The sequence below is a fragment of the Cygnus olor genome, chromosome 5 (assembly GCF_009769625.2).
Source record: "Cygnus olor isolate bCygOlo1 chromosome 5, bCygOlo1.pri.v2, whole genome shotgun sequence".
In the NCBI taxonomy this organism is placed as follows: Eukaryota; Metazoa; Chordata; class Aves; order Anseriformes; family Anatidae; genus Cygnus; species Cygnus olor.
This window is the reverse complement of record NC_049173.1, coordinates 7,284,954-7,302,067: the sequence shown is the minus strand read 5'-3', so window position 1 is coordinate 7,302,067 and position 17,114 is coordinate 7,284,954. Positions and strand designations below refer to the sequence as shown.

At 43.8% G+C, this 17,114-nt stretch overlaps 1 protein-coding gene across 1 annotated transcript in view; it reads right to left on the bottom strand.

Moving 5' to 3' along the window:
* RHOJ (ras homolog family member J) overlaps positions 1-15,226 on the bottom strand; it is a 51,937-nt gene extending 36,711 nt beyond the window's left edge. Inside the window, exon 1 of the mRNA XM_040558548.1 lies at positions 14,556-15,226. Coding sequence (XP_040414482.1) covers positions 14,556-14,733 — 178 coding nt within the window. The 5' untranslated portion in view covers positions 14,734-15,226. The remainder of the gene's footprint in view (positions 1-14,555) is intronic.
* Between the last annotated feature and the right edge of the window lie 1,888 nt (positions 15,227-17,114).

Below are 17,114 nucleotides of genomic sequence, written 5' to 3'. Positions count from 1 at the left end.
CCTCTGCTGGCCAACCTCTTTCACATCTGTACATAGTATTAAAAAAGGTGGAGGGCAATAAATCTCATTTACAACCTCCTATAACTAACGGGTTGCATCCCTGAGATGGTGAATGGCTTTAGGACTTGTCTTTGTTTAGCAACATGTATCTGTGCAAATGATTTGGAAGAAAATTCCCTAAAGCAGAAACTACAGACACTTCTCTAACTGTTTCTGTAAATTAATATAGCAAAGAAAGTAAGTCAGGAAAAAAAAATCCCCAAATATGGCTTCTTTGTAGTCTGGTAAGTCTTTGACAAAAATAATTTTTCACCCTTATTAATACATGAGCATTTCCTTCCGTCTCCTGAAAATAAATAAGGTGAAAATTTATACTTGTTCCTGAAAAATTATCTGTTGTGTGTCAGAAATCCCTTCATTCTAATTTCCTTGGAGCTTAGTAGTTTGCACAGAAATGCATTAAGGAAATTATCTGCTTTTTTCACTTATTTTATCTATCTGCTTTTTTCACTTATTTTATCGATCTGCTTATTGGCCTTCTATTACATGCGACACATTTGTTCACTTCAAGGGTTTCCTGGCTTAGATTTGCTTTGACCCAGCTCTGTGAGTCTGCCCAAGCCAGACGAATCCAGCAGTTTGTGTGAGCATAGCTAACTTTGAAAACGATTGCTTAAGAATCTATTATTTCCTCTGTATTCAATATCAAAATGTGTTTACTACAGTTTCGTCATACTGAAGTTCATCAGACAAAAAGCTGTGTAGTACGACAATAGGCATAAATATTTACAACTAACAGAGCCTATCTAATTTTAGATACCTACACCCTCCACACCCACTGGGAAATGAAACCAGGCTCTTCCAGGATATGCTCCCAGCTCTCCTCAAGAAGCAGATGCATTAGGCACTGTCGGTAGTGCCTTCTCATTGCCTCTGATGGCTCTGTTTCTACTCTTGCCTGGCAGCTCACAGCTGGAGGATGTTAAAAGGGTACGATAGCTGAAATTTAGTGGTCTTCAGACACCCAAATTGAACTTCTTTAGGTCAGATGTAATTCATTGTAAGAAACAGGATTTTGAGCCCTCCGCTGAGAAGCTCCTGGGAAGGACAAGGCACTTGAGCTTCTGGTTGATGGAGTGAATCCTTTCTATTGAATAGCAGTGGCTTTGTTTGTTAACATGAGAGGTAATAGAAATGCAGTTATATGGGGAGATCCAGAAAGTAGCCCTACAGTAAGAGAACTCGGAAGTTGGAGTATAGGTTGTATTTCAAGCTCAGACTAATTGTACTCAGCCCAATTTCCCTGACTATGGTGGTGTTCTTCCTAGTTTATTCAGGCATAAGCTCCAAATCAGGTCCTGTATTTCCTGCATAATCTATAAGCAGTGTCACTAGAACATGGCTACAGACATTTCCCCCCACATCCACTAGGCATCACCACTGAGGTCCTTGACCCAGTGTCACAGGCTCTGGGTACCACTCACAGTAGCAAGATATGAAGGAAGATGTGCTTTGAAAACCTTTGAAAGCACTTAGACTAACTTGTTTCTTCTGGAAATCAAACCTATGTGGTCTTATTAATTAGAATGTAGATTTATTAGACAGTAATGTGATGACAAAATTCATTGAAGGAGAAGAGAAAAAAAATCTTTAGGGAGCATATACTAGAAAGATTAAAGACACTGTGAGAGAAAAACAGTTCTGTTTTCTCTTTTCCAGAGCACTTGCCTTGTGCTGTCATTATGTTTGCCAAGGCTTGCAAGGATTGCCAACCTCTCCCTGCAGCCATCGCATCTCTTTATATTGAGAGAGGATAAAACCACACCTGAGCTCACACTATTTCAGGCATTTTCCTTGGAAATTTTTGTCTCTGTTGCACAAACATTTCATTTAGAGGAAGTGGGTGGAAATCTGCCTTTGGATAATAATGGTTGTGATACAATAACTGTAAAATGGATAATAACAGTAACCGACTAGTACTGGCCAGGGGGCTGATAATTCAACTTTGCGGCAACTTCTGAGGTTTTACTATTTGTTTTCATTTTACAGTGGAATGAAAACAAAACCTTCACGTATTATGTTTTCAATTTAGGTCTTTCTTGCTGCACTGTCAGAAATAACTAGAGTGCCCTGGACCTCAAGAATTTGTCCTTCTAAGTATTTAAAAAATGCTTCAACTTCCATGAATCAGCATTTTTCCTGGTGGGATAGTTCATCGAAAATGCTCTGGCCAGAACTTTTGCTAACCCTAAAAGTTCAAAATCATGTCTAATGCCCCAAAACATAGTTGTTACAAATAACTTGTTTTATGGTTTATAGATTGTTTCTGGACTGTCTTCTCTTAAGTATACCTTTTCCCTCTGTCCTCTAAGGATGTACATCCGTTTCCCACCCTCCTCCACTTCTTTTCTCCCATTTTCTTGGGCTTTTCTTGTTTCTCATGCAGCTTCTGGGCTCTTTTGACCTTTCCTAGGTTACACACAAGAAGCTATGCTGAGATACTGTTTTTATGGTATGCTGTGGCAGGGACTTGCCAGGAAAGAGGTCTGGACGGTCTCTGCAACAGATAGTGGTCACTGCAGGGTGGTCCCACTACCTTCCTGCAAATCCCTGTCTGGCTGCTCTTTGGTTTTCATTCTTCTCAGATGGCATTTTCCATCAGGCAGAGCTGACATCCGTGAGAAGGCAGAAACATCTGCTGTTATGCCCTGGCTGGCTGCCGCCCTCACCAGCTCGGCAGTGCTTGAGGAAATCCGAAGAGCCACACGGTAATAATTATCACTAAGTGCTTGTGGGGCAGCCGCTATGTGTGCAATGTCTGTGGTTTGGGTTTGGACCCAGCTGGCTCAGGGATGGCTCTGCAGGACCTATACCTAGTTCTGGCCAGCCCCATGCTCTGTGCTGCGCCTAGGCATGCTTTGGAAAAACAAATTGTCTTTCTTCTTTTCTAACACTTCAGGTGGGAAAAAAAAAAAGCAGAGTGGAAAATAAATATCCAGGAAAGAAAATGCATCCATTCATTCTGAAAGATGGAGGGAACAGCAGAAAGGGGATCAAGAGCTGGAATGACTTCATGTGATGAAAGGTGAAAGGTGATTCTCCAGTCTTTGTATGAATTGTCACCATGGAATAGTGTGAATGTTATCACCCAGGGACAAGGTTCCCCTGTGTCCTCAGGAATTTCCACCCTGTTAGGCCTAGTCTCAAGACACCATTTTCCTTGCAAAATTCTCACAAGAGTTGTTCTTTAATGTCTTGTGTTCGTATATTTAAATAGAGAACAGGGGGAGGGAAACCCAGTTGGGAGCACCATATGGAGACAACACAAGTTATTCCTGTTCTACTATTTTCTCGGCATAGATTTCCTCTGTCAAACAATACTTCAGATTCAGGACCTCGTTCTGCATTCACGCTCCCCATCACTTCTTACTTCCTTGGGAGCACTGGGAGGGACTTATGGTATTGCTACAAGCAGCTCTTTACAGGAAAAGAAATTAATTGGGCAATATGCTTCAAATAATAGAAGAATGAATTATTTCAACATTTTAGCAGTTTCCCCGGAGGGAGAATAGAGGGAGGAAAATGCACTTAACACTCTAAAATATTAAAATAACAAGAACCACAACAACTTCACCCCTCTGGACTTCAACCAAACTGAATGATTTAGGTAAATTCTCAGCAGATCTCCAAGTGGTACACCATCAGAGAATATTTCTATGCATGGCAAGGGAAATTCTCTATATTAATGATATAATGAACTGCATCAGCTAATCTGGAGTTCTTCAGTAAGGCCTGGTTTCTGGCAGAGTAGCTGAATATTTTTCGAAATATGAACTCCCCCTTTAATATCAAGTTTGATCCTGTTTTCATGGATGATATTAATGGAAAATTGCTTTCTTGAAGCTGTATTTCATATATATATATTTAATGAGAGATGTTACTCCCTTGTACTCCTGGAATAGGCTTAAGATATTCACAGCAGTAACTAAAAGGCAATGAGATGAAGGGAATTGTACTTGATTTTTGAGATTTACAGGTTGCACACACAGAACAAAGCAAAGCAACACTCTTTCTACAAGTTTAAATACAGTATACAAATACCCTCCTCGATTTTGTTCATGCTCTCACTGAAAATTTTAATGGCAAATTTGCAGAGAACAAAAAGCAGACTAAACTGAAAAAAAAATACAGACAATTCTGTGGCATCCTTTGTGTTTTGATATAGTGGTAAAGGTATACATGTAGTTCTAGCTAACTAAAAATAAAGATGCGATTACAAAATACCTATCTGTGTAGGCAGATCCTGAACCCTCATTGAAGTTTGTGTGCCCATAAGGAGCAATTTGGGAGCGGGATCATAGAACTGACCCTATCAATAGCTGTGCTGTTGTCCGACTTGAATGGACAACATGAAGCCCTTGGGTTCTTCTTCGCCTACTTCTGCAAGCCATTGCTTGAACTGTATAGAAAAAAATAGACGGTCTCAGGAGGCGTATTTCAGTGTAAAGAGTTTGTTCCAGGGCTGAGTTTCCCCAGCGGAAACACGTCACCTTTTAAATGAAAAATCAGGTCTCTGCGTTTCTGCTGCTTGTTGCCATTGCAGTGGTGCTGCTCACAGAATGGGTCTCAAGCAATCGGGCCCCAGAGTTAGAAAAGGACCTTGAGTCTACACCTAGTTATTGGAGGAAAACACACGGAGGTAAGCCAGCCAGTCCTGAACCAGAGCAGGGGAGGCTGCTCAGAAATAGAGAGCGTCCGAGATGGGAAGGGTCTGGCCTTTGAGGACGGAGCTGCTCACAGCAGCTGGATGGCTGCCCGCTCTGGAACTGCAGCATGGGACAGTTTATGAACTTAAAGCACATTTTCCAACCTTATGGGATTTTCCTTATGATCTGTTCTCAGCAAAGCAGCGTTATTATTGTAAATAGATGCTCTTTTTGTCCCGTCTCCCAGGGGATAAAAATTCATGTTATGTTTGAAAATGTATGTTTTTCCCACTCGTTGCTGAAGCAGTTCCTTTCCACAAGGTCTGCAGAAAGCCGAGCATTAGCAGATACTGTTAATATCATTACTTCAAAGTTCTAGCTGAATGTCTTTGCCAGAGAGTCTTTAATAAAAGACGTGGCCTCCGTCCCCTCAGATTTGCAGGGGTTGGAAACGAGTTTCAGTGAGTCATCTCAGGCGTCCTCCTGCATTGTGGCAGGACCTTTCTGTCCAGCCCCTCTGCTCTTAACTCTTTCAGATGCCTGACTGCTGGCTCCTGTGCTCGTCGCTGGGACTGTTGTTTCCACGATACACTTATGTACTGCCCTGAACCAGGAGCGAGGATCCAGCACTGTGGTGCTGTTCCCACTCCTGCTCCCAAGCCATCACCCTCTTGCCTGTGCCACTATGTTTGGGAATATTTTTACAGCTGCCTCCCTCCTTCCTTTGGGAGGTTTTTCAGCTCTTTTTTTCCCCAGTGCTTCTCCTGTTGGTGAATGAGTTTTCCAGGCTTCTCTTCCCTTGAGGCTGGTTGGCATGTTGTATATTTACGGAGTGTGCCAGCTCCCGAGGCAGAAAGGCAACCCTGGGGCAACTCAATTTTTGGTGTGCTGGACCTACCCTAAGTTTGGGGAACTGTGCCAGCTGTCACATGGTCCTCATGCCTTCTCCTTTCCTGGGATCAACACTTCGTGGCTTCAGGGACTAGCTGAGGGCACCACCCCCCAGCAAGAGCCACGGGTTGCAGATGGTTGCTGTTCCCCCAGCACCCTTCCAAGCCATCTTGAATACTCATATAATGACTCTCTTTGCCTTTAGTGATGTCTCTTTAAGAAGAGGTTATTGGTTTTGGTCATAAATCTATGAGTATGTATGCAGCAGAGCAAGTATTCAGGAAAAGCCATCACTGCATAATGAGATCTGCATCCATCTCAGCCAAAGGTGATAGCAGCCACAGAGTTGGACTGTGCCATCAGGTCCTCCTTCATGCTATGCTCACCTGGCTGTGTCTCTGGGATTGCTGAGCCATGATGGATGGTGCTTGGGATTGCAATGAGGTGTAATGATTCATTCTCAGCTTTGGGAGAGCTTTCCTGTCCACCTGGGCACATGGGAAAGTCATTGGCTGATTAACAGCACTTGAGCATTTTAGCACATGGACAAGTTGCACATGAGGTCTAATCCCTGCATTCAGCTGAGGCTGCTGATAGCATGGCTTGTCTTGGGTGAAAGACTTCTGCATTTGACTAATGTTTGGCAATAAATAGGGTAAATTCACCTTTTTAAATTATTTTTTAAGGTTTTATTTATTAGAAATTATTTCAAAACACATTTTCCAAGATATTATGTGGGGAAAAAAAGGAGAGGTGAATACCCCATCACACATCCAGTCTAGTGTTCACCCTGATCTCAGTGGTTCTTGGACAAAACCTGAGGTGACAATTTACAAAGCTTTCATTCCTCCGTATCTTATTCCTTGACTGGAAAAGACTCATAGCTTGAGATACAAGAACATTATATCTGACAGGAGACTGGTGAGTGAGTGAATGATCACCCTTAAAAGAAGACTAGAAATACAGTAACTTGGATTTTTTTCATTGCAAAGATAAATAATAATTTGACAGGAGATGTCATTATTGTTTAATGACTTTGTCTGAACAGAACAATTGAAGGAAATATGTTTGCTCTTCCTCATCCCTTGCCATTTCCATGATGTCATTAGGTTTGGCCCTAACAATTGGAAAGTTAGAACATAGGAAAGGCACTACCTGTAGGGTGAAATGTACACAATGATGCACGGTAGCAATGATTTGTATCATTAGCACAGAGATCTGTATCAAGGTTTATCAAGAGAACAGATAATGAAAAGGAAGCTTTGGTAAAGGCATTGCATGGACTTACTAAGAAGCTAAGCCATTGTAACTGCGACTCGTTTAGTCGCACACTTGCACATCCTGCAGAAATGAAGAAGTTTGTACTTGTCTAGGAACTTTGTATAGGTGTTCTTGCTAAGTTTTTTGTTTGTTTGCATGTTTTTTCCTTCATGTGGAGCATCTGCTGTTGAAAAGCATCTGCCTGGTTGTCAGTGTGTGCCTGGTATGGCAACACCTGCACGTGGTTTTGATCCCTGTGGAGGATGGCTGGCCACATGTACTGAGTAAATTATTCTTATTAAGATAGTGGATGTGATTTTTAGTTTAGTTTAGTGGATGTGTTTTTTTAGTTTAGCTGTAGAGTCCTCCTTCAAGAGCCAGGGTCCACAGTTTCAGACTTGGTTTTCTCAGCTTATGTTACCTCCTGCAATGTTTCACCCTTAAGAAGGGGAGGAAAAGACTAAGACTGTCTTCCAGTGGTGGAGAAAAGTGTCACTTTTTCATCACTCCCACTGTTAAACCTTTTTCTGCTCCAGACAACCCCCTCCATGTCTCCTCTCAGCAGTCCATTGCTGCATTCACAAAATTTCAAAATCTGTTTGCCCATCTGTATATCAGAAGAATCATTCCAAAAAGTCCCTAATGTAGCACTGAGCAGCGTAAGATAATTTGCCTTTCATCAGACCACATTTGGGTCTTATCCTGACCTCTAACAGAGGATGGTGTCAGCTCACATTTATTACCTCTTACAGAAGTCTTATTTTTCAAGCAGCTAATGATAGCACTCAATCTCCCTGATATCAGGTCCAAACTCCCTTTTTGGAAACCTTGTTAGAATTTCCCCTCTGTAGCTTTCATGTGGTGATAAATTCCTTGGGTTAGTCACATGCCATAAAAATAAGTATTTCTTTTTATGCCGTTTGACTCTCTCATCTTTCCAATGCATTTCCAACCGTGGCTGCCCCTAGAAAAGCTATCATTCTACCTCTGAACCATCAAGACACTCAAATGGTCTAACTTACTCCCCTCTTAGTATTCTTTGTGTTTCCTATTGCCCTTGAAACACCACAGATCTAATAAGAAATGGTAGACAGAGGGGTTTAGGCGGAATTTGGGCTGGATAAATCTGGATAAAGTAACATGGCTGCTTCATCTACTTCTCTAATTCCTGGCACTATCCTTCCTGATGTGCGTTATAGTTTGTTTATTTTCTATGTTTAGCATTTTGACTAAATGTAATTTGCTCCTGGGCTGTGAGTTCAGTCTGGGGTGATAAACAAGATGCGCTTGGGTACGGGAGGGATGGGCATGGAGCTCTTTTGTGTCTCTCGTAGCATAAAGCTTTTGCCTGTGTAAAATCAAGACATTAATAGCAATAGCACAAAGAGAAGCTGTATGGCAGAGGCAGAGGCTAAGGTAGGAAGCAGCTCAAGTGCTGCACACTCCTACCCAGCCACAGCTGCGTTTCAGTAGTGCCAGGGGACAATGGGAACATCGCCACTCTGTCACTGCTGCAGAAACGATCTGCCTTCAATAAATAGTACCACAGAGCATGCACACACCTCTGTCTGCATGGGCTTCAAGTGGCCTGTGCACCCTCAGGACAATACAGGGATGTGTGTGAGGAAGAGAGATATGAGCGATAGTCATCTCAGCTCTTCACATGCTGTAAAACACCTTCAGGAGGAAAAAGTCTTAAGACGCTTGAGTGTGTACGCAGGGCCTGTTTCATTTGAATGTGCAATAACCATGGTCATTCAGGTAAAAAGCACCACTTGGGTATATAAAGACTATCTAGGCTTCCTGGATGTGAAAAAATCATGACGATTATTGGATCTCCTCTAGCTTATGTGACACAGGACAGAGAATTAAACCTTCTGTGGGGAGCCTAAGTGTAAGTGGTTTTATAAAATTTATCTTCCTAAAAAGGCAGCCAGGAAAACCTTTGATTGCACTGGTGGCTTTCTGTTGTGTCAAATCTTGAATGTGTTATTGAGACCTTTGTTTTACTGTGGATGATACAGTGAAGATTGGCAGAGAAGTCCTTTTAGCTACTGAGAGGCAAAATGAACGTATCTGTTCTGTGGCTGTTAGTCTGAAAAGCCAGATCTTAAAAGAGAGTCAGTGCTTTCCTGTCTCCGATAACGTTCAAGTCTGTTTGATCAAAACTGGATGAACATTAAAAGGAAAAAAAACACTGCAAACATCCATGCAAATAAACATCACAGCTCGCTCTCAGTGCTATTTATAGCTGTTTCAGTTTAATGACCCCAAACATCACATGAAACATCTAATGTGCTACCAAGACTGTTTATAACAGACAACTGTCTCAAGAACATGGTAGTGTGAAGACTCCCACGGCAGCACCCGTGCAGAAATTGCAAATCTCCTTGGGTAGCCTCATCCTGTCTACTAATCCTGTTTAGTAAAGATTCGACAGGGGAAAAAAGTAATGGGATGGGGTTTAGGTCATTGCTCACACACCCTGACAGACAAAGACAGGTTGAAACCAGTGTGCCCATGTAAAGCATCAGCAATCAATAATAACTCGCACATCCAAAGCATGGACAGATGTGCTGTTGTGCCTACAGCTGGAGAAGTTTGGGGTGTTCCAGCACCCATCTGGTTTCTGCTCTGTCTCAGCTGCTGGTTCCTCCCCCGTGGGGAGAGGCTGCACGGCGAGGCTGCTCACGGTGCCAGGGTGGTCCCAGTTTCCCTTGGGTGCTGCTGCCTGCACCAGAACTGAAGGTGCCTGCTTACAGCCCACTGCAAGCCACTCTCTTTCACGGGAGGACAGGAGCAGCAGTGATTTGTGTCAGTGCTGTGGCATGTGGGCAGCATATAATGGTTTTATGGATTTGCATAGGCACATGCTGACTCTTCTGGGCAAGAGTGATAGTACTGTTCCTATGCTAGTAAAAATGCTGGAGCAAAACTCTCTCCCTTGCCATGTGCCTTTGCTGGACAGCAAGGGTGCGTTCTCTGCTCTGCAACACCAGAGAGAGCTTCAGCCCCCTTCAGTGCTCAGTCAGCCCCACTAGTTTGAAGAGTGCACACTAAAGTACAAAGAGCCTGTCTCCTAACAGTAATTAATAGTTGTTTTCTTCTATATTGCTTTTAATTTACGGAGCTTCAGTCATGGCTGAACTATTCTGTATGCTATTCATTAGCTGATCACATGCCACTGCTAATTTTTTTCAAATGGATTCACTATTTATAAATGTTCGTTGGTTTGTGCCGACACATGAGGGAAGGAGGGACATATTTATGCCATCTACTTCAAGTCTCTAGTGCAGATGTTTGCAGCTCTCCTTCAGAGGGGCTGACCTCTCTCTCGTTCACTGGAGTTACACCTTTGGTTCCTAAAGCTATTTGTCTGGCATTCACCTGTGTGCAGTCCCTAAACTAGATGGTTTGAGACGTCCTGCCTTCTTCTCCTTAGACTAACCATCAAGTGAGTCCATTCACTTTTGGTTGCAGAGTGGGCTGAGTTAGGCACATGGGTTGGTACAGCTCCCCAGTCAACTGAGGGTTTGCATATAGAAAAACAAATGCACTTTTGAGTATAAATTTTGGGGTGAATACATTTCATGCTAAAAATTGCTGGCTTTTTAAAGTTCATGAGTATCAAACAAGATGCTCAGTGGCTGCCTAAGTAAAAAAGATGACACATCTCCCCTCTGCCTTCCACAGAATGACCCTGTTCATTTTGGCACTATCAAACCAGCTCGGCTAGTAATTGATTGATTTTTTGCTACAACCTCAGCCCTAATTAAACATTTATAATTTCATATAGTTAGACACAATACAAGTCACCCTGGCTGAGAGACCTTTGCTCACGGAAAAACGGTGTTTGATGTTGGAAAGACAGAATGGAAGCATGTTAAAGCATCTACTCACTATCCAAACAGTCCCTATTGTTACAGCTATGGCTAGTAATATCCTGTTTGTCACTGGGATTGCACTTTGGTTCGCCTGCCCTAGAAACAGCCATTTACCTTGTGGCTAAACCCTTTCGGTGTGGGACTTGGATTTTCACCAAAGGTAAGGAAACCTAACTCAGGGTTCTGGCCTCCAGCAAAACCTCTTCAAAATGCCTCGAGAAATAAACAGAATCATAAACTTCCCCGCATCCAACAAAAGAGCCCAGTTTCATATCCAAATAACAAGTTCGCCTTCCCCATCTGTCTGGCATTACCTCTGACCCTGCTCTATATCCATCACATCCCAGCCCTGGCAACGGGCCCTGAACAAATTCATTTTTGTGGACTGTGGGTGAAATCTGTGGCAGAATATTAGTGGTGTGGAGTTAATAATTGGTTTGGACTTTTGTACAGTGCAGCTGCATACATGGTGAAACGCCAACAGCCTTTCGTCCCAGGCAGTGCCGTATCCAAGCCCTGTGAGCTGTCTGCAGGAAGCCTGTTCCTTCCCTGGGTGAAAAATCCACGCATTGCCTTTGATTTTCTTAGAGGCAGGGCGAGTCCAAATTTTATAAAGTGGCTTCAAGCCCTCTCATGTGCAAGGCTAAGTGCCATACAGACATAATACCAGTTGGAGGTCAGCCCTTTGAAACGCCAGTTGCTTCTTCAGGGACACCTTGTTTGTGTGCTTATCTGCTTTGTGCTGTTGAAAAGCTGCCCCAGGTCTGCGGCTGACAAGATGCAACAGAGCAGGGCAAGTAGATGCAGCTGGTGCTGTGGGGCGGTGAACGGTTAACGCCTTGGCCATGACAGCGGTGCATCTGGAGCTCTTCCCAATTCTGGGCTGGATAGCATCACTGTCTCCCCCGAGTCGCTGGAGTCGCGGCAGTGAGAAACTGCTCTGAGATCACAATTGGAATCCTCAGTTTTTAATGCCTCCCCCCCCACCACCACTACTTTTTCCATTAGAAAGAAGGAAATTTGTAAATGCTGTGGGACTCACAACCAGGCTGTGACCCGGTGAGGCAAGACGAAACACTTGCTAACACACCACTGCTGCTAATAATGCCTGGGTGAAAAACCTTCAATGGAAAGTGCAGCTTTGCAAAAAAAAATGCTGCAATTAATTGCCTATGAGCATTTTCAACACAGACCAGCTGAAATTGGTTTCATCTTGTTTGGGTAGGTCAAAATGGTTGGTTTTGACAGGGGCAGGGGCAGGGGCAGGGGCAGGGGCAGGGGCAGACAAAGCCATGTGGCAAGGTAAATTTCAATGTGATTTTCCAGAGCTTCAACCACCCTCCAGGATCTACCCACATGCAAAATCTTTCTGCGTGCCATGGTGGTAGTGCCATGCCCATGTTACCACCATGCCACCTCTCCTTGTGGCCATGGGCTGGCACGTCAGAGGGGTAGAAGGTCCATTGCCACAGAGTATCCTAAAAGCTGTGAGCTTAGAGGTAAGTCTGAGCCCAAGTGAGCTCTTTCCTCTCAGTATACACAGTATATTAAAGTATTTTAATGGGTTATGTTATATTTTATGCCACATAATGTCTTTATGTTATATGAGTGAGGGTTTTTTTTTCTGGCACTCTGCTCCAGAAGCCTATTCTATTCCTATTCCAATTCCTGTTGCTCAATTTTGTGTGCTGCTTTGTAGTGAGATAGATTTAATAAATAATGGGATTTCTCAAAAAAAAGAAATTCCATTTTTGACCAGTGTTAGTTTTGACCACTGGCACTGGACAAGGTTTGTCTCACAATCGCATGTTAATATACAGAGCTATTTTTTCCCTTATCTTTCTGAACTTTGTCATCAAAAACATTCTTAGTTTGCATTTATGTGCTATAATAGTTTAGAAGGCAAACAAGAATAGCTGGAGATACTTTACAAGTCTAAATCTTCAAAGCCTGAAAAAGTAGATTGGTTTAAAAGTGCACACCTACTGCTTTTACCTGGTACCCTAAGGAAACAAGGATTATAGAGTGACACTCTTCGTCTTCCTGTCCTTCTCTCAGCCCTCCTCTCCCTCAGTGATTTCGGAGCCCACTGGCAATTTCTACCACTTCTGACAGAGAGGAGATGAATTAAGGGATGTCCCTGCAAGTGACCTGGTAGGGAAGAGCCTGATGCCCCACCAAGTGCCAGCCTGAGTGGCTGGCATCAGCACCTGGGTGTGCGCATCCCCCACGCATACACCTGTGCCCCCATGCTCACAACAAGGCCACTCAACCCACAGATCAACGTATACGTGGTCTGGTGCCAGCTAGCATTTAGGTTTCTCCATACACAGGGCTTGGCAGAGAGCAGAGGGTGGTGGGCGCTGGAGCCAGTGTATTGCTGGACAGCAAGGCTGTAAGGGACAAGCAGACCTCAGCATATCATGGGAAAGTAAGTGGGTGCTATCACAATATAGGACATAAATCCATGCAGCCTTGCATAGGATTTGTGCCTTGCGGAAGTACTTATTTACACCATAAAATATTCTTTCATATATCTTGTTTGGGTAAAGATTTTTTTTTTTCTCTAAAATGGTTGTTCAGTCTAACTCGTGGTAATAATAGAGAAAAGAGAGTGTTGCTTGCATTAGAAGTGATGCTGCCCACTCTTGTGGAGGAAAAGGTCTTCACATTTCCATGGATCAGATTCTGCAGTTACACAGCTTTCTTGTTTGGCCAGTTCATCTGCTAAACCTGACACGAAGCCAGAATGAAAACAGAGATTTTCCCATTACAGAACACCAAATCTATGATAAGCCACGCCATGAAAATTCAGTTTTTAAGGAGGTGGAGAGAGAATGAGGGAAACTCCAACTGCTGCTGCAAGATAAGCAGCAGTTCTGCAGTGCTTCTAAAGTCTGTTTTCAGGGGGGATCTTAAAAACAACAACAACCACAAGGCAAAGGAGCAGTGAGATAAGAAAAACAACAGAACCTGGGATAGGAAAATTTAAGCAGGAGTTTGAGCAACAGTTTTAGCCTGTCACACCATCTGTGTGGCAACTCTGGACACAGCTGGGTAAAGTAATTGCTACAGATAGAGGCCTGTGAATATTATGCTTAATCTGTGGGTCTGTTCTGCACAGTGATGCAGTCAACATCATCTATGATCTCCGTTATGTTCATATTTTTTTCTTAAAAATTCCCTCAGTATAAAGTACTCAAACCAATCACCGCTTCTGCTTTCTCCACTGTCAAGTTATAATATTAAATTCTATTTATAGATGGAGTAAAAAAATCTCCCTGAGAGCTATATTCTGACAGCACTCAGAGATATGCTGATTTTCTCAAAGATTACTCCTTAAGTAGGACATAAATATTGTAATTTATGTAATTTATCACCAACAATGTATATTTTACGTATACATATATATGTATATAATCTTCACCATAACTGCAGCCTGCAAAGTTCAGAACTTCAGAATTGAAAAAAAAAACAAACCACAAACCAAGCAGCTGAATATAACTTGACAGAGGCTGAATTATATTTGTTGTCCCCAAAACCCAGTGCATTTAATTGCGTCCCTAATGCTTCTTACTTGCTGAAAACGAACTAAAAATCGGAAGCAAACAGAAAAGTTCTATGCATAAATCCCACGTTGCCCCAATTGTATGAACTGCCATCTAAGCTCTCTGGCCACCGTCCAGGCCTGGATCACATTCCTGGATGAGAAGTAACCCGTACATCGCCCCCGAACCATCCTTGATCTTCCCTTACCTCCCACCTGGCCCTCCTGCAGCTCCCCATTAAAATTCCTTTTAAAGCCCTTCCTTACCTGCGTAGTGGTCAAACACGGTGGGCACGTACTCCTCAGGGAAGGCATCGTTGGCATAGCTCATCAGCAAACAGGTTTTCCCAACCGCACCATCCCCAACCACCACGCATTTTAACATCTTCTTGGGGTTATTGCTGCTCCCGTCAGTGCAGTTATCATCTTCTTCCTTGCAGTTCATTCTTGCTGCTGCCACCGCTGCTCTTGCTGCTCCCAGGACTTCCAAGTGCACATGAAGGAAAAATGAAGTGCGATTGTATTGACTTTTCCTGAGTTTGGAGTAGTGGTGGTGGGGGGGGGGGGCGAGGAATCTCAAACTCAGGAAATCATACTAATGTTTCCAGGCTGTCACAGCCGCTTCTAACAATTACCAGAGCAGTCAAGAGAATCATCGAGGTGAATAAATTAAATATAAGGAGAGGAATATTGTGAAAATCTGTCCTTTCTTGTTCGTCCGAGTCAGGAAATCCTCATCCTGCCCCAGAGTTCTCAGTATTTATTGCGACTTAAAAAATATCAGCAGCCTGCGGCTGTGAGTCGCGTCTCCCTTCCTCCAGCCTGGCCGCAGGAATCAGGGATTCCTGTTAAATCCACTCCATTTTCCATTTCATTCCTAACATGGAGGAGAGTCTGGAGGGTTTTAATGGAGTTTTTCCTTTCTTTCTCCAGCTTGCTGTGTGTCAGGAAATCATGGGTTTCCTGCTGAATTCCATATTAGGATCAGTGGGCTTGTGAAGGGCTGCAAACAATGGGAGCTCTGTGTGTATTTGTACTTTGGAGGAACTCTGCCAGGACATGGAGAAAGAAAAACACTAGAGGTCTCTCCGCAGACCGAAGTTTTTAGGCTTCCTGCTCCATCCCGCGCTCGGGCTGGTCTCCGGGCTGACGGCACTGATTCGTACGAGGAGGATTTCGGAGAGGCGTTGGACCTCCGTGGCTGTGCAGGGTACGGCGAGGCTGGGAGCCCTGCTGCTGCCTCAGCGGTGTCAGCTCTGCTCTTCCCAGGCGTGATCCCCGCTGGTCCCGGGGTCGGTATTTTCTTACATTTGGGAAGAGAAGGCGGGGAGGTGGAAAAGCAGGCAGGAGTTATAGAGGGTAGGTAGAGTTGAATGTGAACTTGCTCTGTGTCTATAGCTCTTTAGAAAACTTGGTTTGGAATAATAAATCATTGATTTTTCAAGTTGGGCACTCAGAAAGCATCCCTTATGTTCCCCCTCATTTTCCCAAATAAGAAAAAGAGGGATTCCTTCTCCCCACCCCCCTGCCCCAGCGTAGCTTTGTAAACACAGATAGAGAGCTAAAAGAGAAACAGAGTTACATGAATTAAAATGTGTGTGTATATACATATATATAAACTCCCCATAGCATTCTGTGGAAAAACAGCTTTGAACTGTACGATCCCTTCCCCCCCATCTCAGTTTTGTTCTGGCACTTCACGTGCCTCCTGTCTTCTCTCAATTTAAATATATAACAGTCTATATGTGGGCAATGTGAAGGGCCAAACTCCCTGCTTCTTCCACAGGAAAGATCTTGCAGTTTCCAGCAGAAACGAGCCAGACATTGACATAAAGCCTAGTCCAGCGGCTCGGCACATCCTGCTGGCCGCGTTTCCCTTCCATAAGATTAAAAGGCTTTGAAAGGGGGAAACAAGCCCCTGCTGGGGCTCCATGGGGAAGCACACCAGCACTACAGGCTTCCCCTGCCTTGCTCATGCCTGCTCACACAGAAATGCCCCAAAGCTCGCACAGCTGCTGAGTGACACACACCTGGAAGCATAAAGACCAACACAATCCTAATAATGAACCTTCTTAGCCCCAGGCTGTGTGTTCTTCAACATCTGCAGTGAAGGGGGCTCAGCAGACCCACCTGCAGTCTCGCCTGGGCAGGCCCAGTCCCATCCCTGAGCTCTTCAGTGACCCGGCAGTGTGGTGGACCAGGCTCTCAACACCTTCCCCAGGAAGTGTTCGATGGATAAAACAAGGGAACAAGGTTGAACAAGGTTTGTTTCTTTACCTGGATAGCCCCAGGTCTCTGTTTTCCTGCTTTTAACAGGCATCTCTGTCATTCAGTAATTTATGCAACATGCCCCACATTCGTTATCTTCCTCCTCTCTTTTGACAAGAGGGATCTTCGGAGGTACTGTTAGATGCAGCACCATACCCATTGTCACAGTCATCGCTGCAGGGTTAGCCCCAATTAGGAGTTTGGGTGGCGTCCTTTTAACTTCAAAACTACAGCCAAAAGCTGAGGTTTACGCCCCCCCCCAAAAAAAAAAAAAATTGTGAGCTCTAGGCACCCAAAGCCCCATTGTTCAAACAGTCACTCTGTTGATCATTTCCACCCCCAGCAGCACATCTGGGTCATCCTGGAGGGGCTCAAGTGTTACAGGATTTTGTTCCTTAAACTTCTTGCTGCAGCTGGGGCAAATTCCAAGCTTGTGCCTCTGTTTAGTTATTACATGGCTGGGTTGGTGCACTGACACTCTCTGTGCCTTTGCTTACCAACCCACTGACCTTGTTGGATAAATTTGCAAAACCTATGAGTAAGCGTATGCTGTTGCAA